General features: G+C 42.6%; 1 protein-coding gene across 1 annotated transcript in view; it reads left to right on the top strand.

The window, feature by feature from the left end:
* LOC113815980 (uncharacterized) overlaps positions 1-2,500 on the top strand; it is a 7,811-nt gene that overhangs the window by 3,774 nt on the left and 1,537 nt on the right. The window contains exons 2-3 of the mRNA XM_070144323.1: positions 1-296; positions 738-770. The exon at positions 1-296 is cut by the window's left edge and continues 66 nt beyond it. Of these exons, the coding sequence (XP_070000424.1) occupies positions 1-296; positions 738-770 (329 nt within the window). The remainder of the gene's footprint in view (positions 297-737; positions 771-2,500) is intronic.

Here is a 2,500-nt window from a genome sequence, read left to right as displayed (position 1 = left end):
TGGAGGAGCCGAGGAGGCGAGCGAAGAATGTCGACCTCTAGACGCCACAAATCCTCATGCAGGAGGAGGCGAGGAGGCGAGCGAAGGACGTCGACCTCTTGACGCCACAAATCCTCATGCAGGAGAAGCCGAGGAGGCGAGGAGGCGAGCGAAGAATGTCGACCTCTGGACGCCACAAATCCTCATCCTGGAGAAGCCGAGGAGGCGAGGAGGCGAGCGAAGGACGTCGACCTCTCGACTACGGACGAAGAACACCTCGTTGTTCTACTCTCTGTTCTCTGTTCGTCTAGGAGAAAGTGATTTGTTTACCGTCTTGTTGTGACCTTTCGAGAGACGCCGTTCGATTCCGCACCGCAAGCGACGCCGTTCAGTGGTCGGCTCTCGAAAGTGCGACCGCTGGACGTCTGGGCCTCGAGGGAGAAATCGCAAGTGACCGCCTTCGAATTATTATTTTTTCCTTGATTTTTGTTTCGTATTAGAAGGAAAAAAGACGTTAATGACGTTGCAAATGTAAATGTTATGTAAAAAATTTTTCTCTAAATAACTTTCTTAAATTCCTTTTCTGACTTTTTTCCTTATGTCCTGTATGGGTGTTTGTGTGCGATTTTGTGTGTGTGTGTGTGTATGTGCTTGATTTATTCACACCATGGACGCCTTGGGGGAAAATCCATGCATATAATAAAATCTGTACATTCATATACCATTGTTTATTTTACCTTTGTACTGAATTCCCTTAGACGAAGTATCTGAACTGAGAGAATATTTGAAATGTAAGAAAGTATCGCATACGTACATACACATAAACAACACAGTAACAGACACACACACAAACAAACAAAGTCACACACAACACAACACACACACACACACATACACACACACACACACAAACACAGCCTCCCCCTCACACACACGTGCAAGCCATCGCAAGGGGGCTAATGATACGTGCTTTCAGAGAGATTACATAACAAACAGTCCTCACGCATCCATGGGTTGACCACCGGGAGGCAATTGACTAGACCACTTGAGGGGTTTTTGCCAGAGATAGAACGTACAATTAAGCATAGATGGGAAAGTGACAGTTTCGTATATTACAGTGATGTTGTTTTGCACGAGAAAGTGTGTGTTTGTGTATGAGAGAGAAAGGGGAGAGGGAAGGGAAAGAGTGAGAGGGGAAGAGAGAGGGGGGAAGAGAGAGAGGGAAAGAGAGAGAGGGGAAGAGAGAGAGAGAGAGAGAGAGAGAGAGAGAGAGAGAGAGAGAGAGAGAGAGAGAGAGAGAGTGAGTGAGTGAGTGAGTGAGTGAGTGAGAGTGAGAGTGAGAGTGAGAGTGAGAGTGAGAGAGACAGACAAAGAGAGAGAGAGAGAGACAAAGAGAGAGAGAGACACAGAGAGAGATACAGAGACAGAGACAGAGACAGAGAGAGAGAGGGGGGGGGAGGGAGATAGAGAAAAAGAGAAAGAGAGGGAGAGGGAGAACAAGAGAGAGAGAGACAGAGATCTCGAATATTTTCGCAATTCCGTAGGCCATTTTGAATCAGAAACAAATTTTTACTTCGAAAACTTCATCAAAATTAAATTATGCTTGTATATAACAGCAAATAGGAAATCAACCCGATTCTCTGATTCCGAACACATACATAAGATATTTTTTTAGGGAAGTTCCTTACGTTAATCGAAAATAAGAATATAGAGATGCTGAGGAAAGCTTCTGTCGAGTGAAGTGTAGACAGAGATAAAAAAAAAAAAAAGATTATGATGAGTCAGTGAGATGCAGCATCCGTGGGAAAAATGATGCTCCGTGTGTTTTCCGAGAAGCGAAAGGGGGTAGGGGGGAGGGGGGAGGAGGGGGAGAGGCATGTATTCTGAAAGTTCCTTGAAGCAGCGGGGATGCAAGGAGGAGAAGAAGAGAGAGAAAGGGAGGTAGTAATAAGTGATAACGAATCTGAAGTTCAAGGTTTGACGATAAGTAATTGTCAATTACCTGATAGAGTCGTGGTGTGTGGAAGGGAGTTTTGAAGAAGAAGAAGAAGAAGAAAAAGAAAGAAAGAACGAAAGAAAAAACAACAACTGATAGACAGAGGTATAATGTTTAGATGAAGTTGACATTTTATACTAATTAATATCTGGATTAACCACATTACTGATAAGCCAGTGTCATTATCTCTAAATCTAGAACTGAACAAAATAATGGAGACAGAAGTGGTAGAAGTTAGTTAAAAAGAAGAAAAAGGAAAGAAGAATAAGAAGGAGAAAGAAACAGAAAAACGAAGAAGGAGAAAGAAACAGAAAAACGAAGAAGGAGAAAGAAACAGAAAAACGAAGAAGGAGAAAAGAAACAGAAAAACGAAGAAGGAGAGAGAAACAGAAAAACGATGAAGGAGAAAGAAACAGAAAAACGAAGAAGGAGAAAGAAACAGAAAAACGAAGAAGGAGAAAGAAACAGAAAAACGAAGAAGGAGAAAGAAACAGAAAAACGAAGAAGGAGAAAGAAACAGAAAAA

This window comes from Penaeus vannamei, chromosome 31 (genome assembly GCF_042767895.1).
Source record: "Penaeus vannamei isolate JL-2024 chromosome 31, ASM4276789v1, whole genome shotgun sequence".
Classification (NCBI taxonomy): domain Eukaryota; kingdom Metazoa; phylum Arthropoda; class Malacostraca; order Decapoda; family Penaeidae; genus Penaeus; species Penaeus vannamei.
Note: the sequence above shows the minus strand (reverse complement) of the source record. Positions and strands in the feature narration are given on the sequence as shown.